Source organism: Pygoscelis adeliae, unplaced genomic scaffold (genome assembly GCF_000699105.1).
Source record: "Pygoscelis adeliae isolate BGI_AS28 unplaced genomic scaffold, ASM69910v1 Scaffold402, whole genome shotgun sequence".
NCBI lineage: Eukaryota > Metazoa > Chordata > Aves > Sphenisciformes > Spheniscidae > Pygoscelis > Pygoscelis adeliae.
This window is the reverse complement of record NW_008824411.1, coordinates 6,579,318-6,580,930: the sequence shown is the minus strand read 5'-3', so window position 1 is coordinate 6,580,930 and position 1,613 is coordinate 6,579,318. Positions and strand designations below refer to the sequence as shown.

At 46.1% G+C, this 1,613-nt stretch overlaps 1 protein-coding gene across 1 annotated transcript in view; it reads right to left on the bottom strand.

The window, feature by feature from the left end:
* Positions 1-760: 760 nt before the first annotated feature.
* RGS8 (regulator of G-protein signaling 8) overlaps positions 761-1,613 on the bottom strand; it is a 15,719-nt gene continuing 14,866 nt past the window's right edge. Inside the window, exon 6 of the mRNA XM_009320631.1 lies at positions 761-1,077. Coding sequence (XP_009318906.1) covers positions 895-1,077 — 183 coding nt within the window. The 3' untranslated portion in view covers positions 761-894. The remainder of the gene's footprint in view (positions 1,078-1,613) is intronic.

The following is a 1,613-nucleotide window of genomic DNA, read 5'->3' as shown; positions in this document are numbered from 1 at the left end:
GAAGCCACCAAGCCTGTTAATGTCTCTGGCGGCCAGGAGCCTCGTTTTGTGTTAGGTTTTGGTACGGTGCCTAGCACAATGAAGCCTGAACGACGACTGGGGTCCTGAGGCTGAACTACAGTGCAAATAAATATTAATGAAAAACAATCATTCGCACTAGAAGACTTGCTTGACCAGGTCTAGCAAGAGCTTTTGGGATCACCTTCCTCATGAGAAAAACTCAGGTCCTTGACAGTCATACAGAAAATAACTCTTAGTCTCCATCCCTGGAAGATGAGGGGCTGTGACAGGGTAGCAGCTGGTGTCATAAGGTGTGCAACCAAAATGGAAAGGTGAGCTGAGTTCGCTGATGGCTTCCATGCTGGGAAGCAGCATGAATCATGTGCCTTTGCTTTCTCTCTCCCTCCCCTCTCTCCCTCCTCACGGTCTCTGGATCCAGACCGCAGCAGCCAGTGTGGGAGACGATGCTTTGGACTCCACTTGGCTTCACAAGTTTCAGAACTGCCCGTAGGGCCCCTCCAAACACAGGGGAGAGGTGAGAGCCAGGGAGATGTCTGGAAGGATGGAAAGGTGCAGTGGCATTATTTACACACAAACCAACATAGTAATTTTAAAGGAAACCTGCCTTCCCAACAGATGACCCCATGACTAGAGAGGATTATGGTTTTGTGCTAGAGAGAGGCAACAACTGCAAGATGCTACCACTAACCAAAAAAAGCACAGAAACTCAGAGAGTCCTAATACCACATTCTGGATCACGCTCTGGAAGCCTCCTCTTCCCCTTCTCCCTCTTTCCTCATTCCCACTGCTTTTGACACCAAGAAAGTTTCACATTTAGACATGGGTTTTGGCTGTTGTGGGAAGCACATGGTTTCTGAGGGCCCCATCGCTGCTCTAGCTGAGCCTCCTCTGGGTTTGAGACAGCAGGTCTGTGTAAATTTTGGATCTCAGGAACCTGGGGTAGGAGTCTTTCTCCATCAGGCTGTGCACCTTCCCCTGAGCTTGGTCAAAGCAAGAGAGGGAGGGGTCCTGCATATTTCTTCTTGTCAGCTCCCGTGTCTGGAAGTCTATGTTCACCTGGGAAAAGTAGCAGAAGAGAGTTTGGTACTGAGTGACCAGTTTGCCTGCTTCAAATGGCACATTTCTTCTCAGCCGTGGCTGTAAAAGCAGCAGCAGAACCAAGGTCCTACCCTTGTCCATGCCTAAATAGCCCCCCAAACTCTGTGGGTTTTAGCGATCCAGCATTACAAATCCTGCCCCAAATTTGGAAAAGTTGAACTAGATTTACATTGATCTGAGCACTTCTGAAATCAAATTACTTTTATTCAGGCTCTTAAGCACGGGTTTATGTGACACATCTAAAAATGCTGACTCAGCCTAACCTCTCTCCTGTCAACCAAGATTTCTCTAGTCCCTTTATTCTTCAGTACATGCCAAATGTAAGGGTGAATGAACTTTTAGCTAGGTTTAAACTATTAGTACACTCTTATTAAATGTTTTTAAACTCTGTTGTTATAAAATAAATTTTTTGGTTTTTCCCATAACAGCTTAGTGTTACAATATCTAGAGCAGGGACTTGAAAAAATAAACTACCCTCGTTATGACTGCCGTTT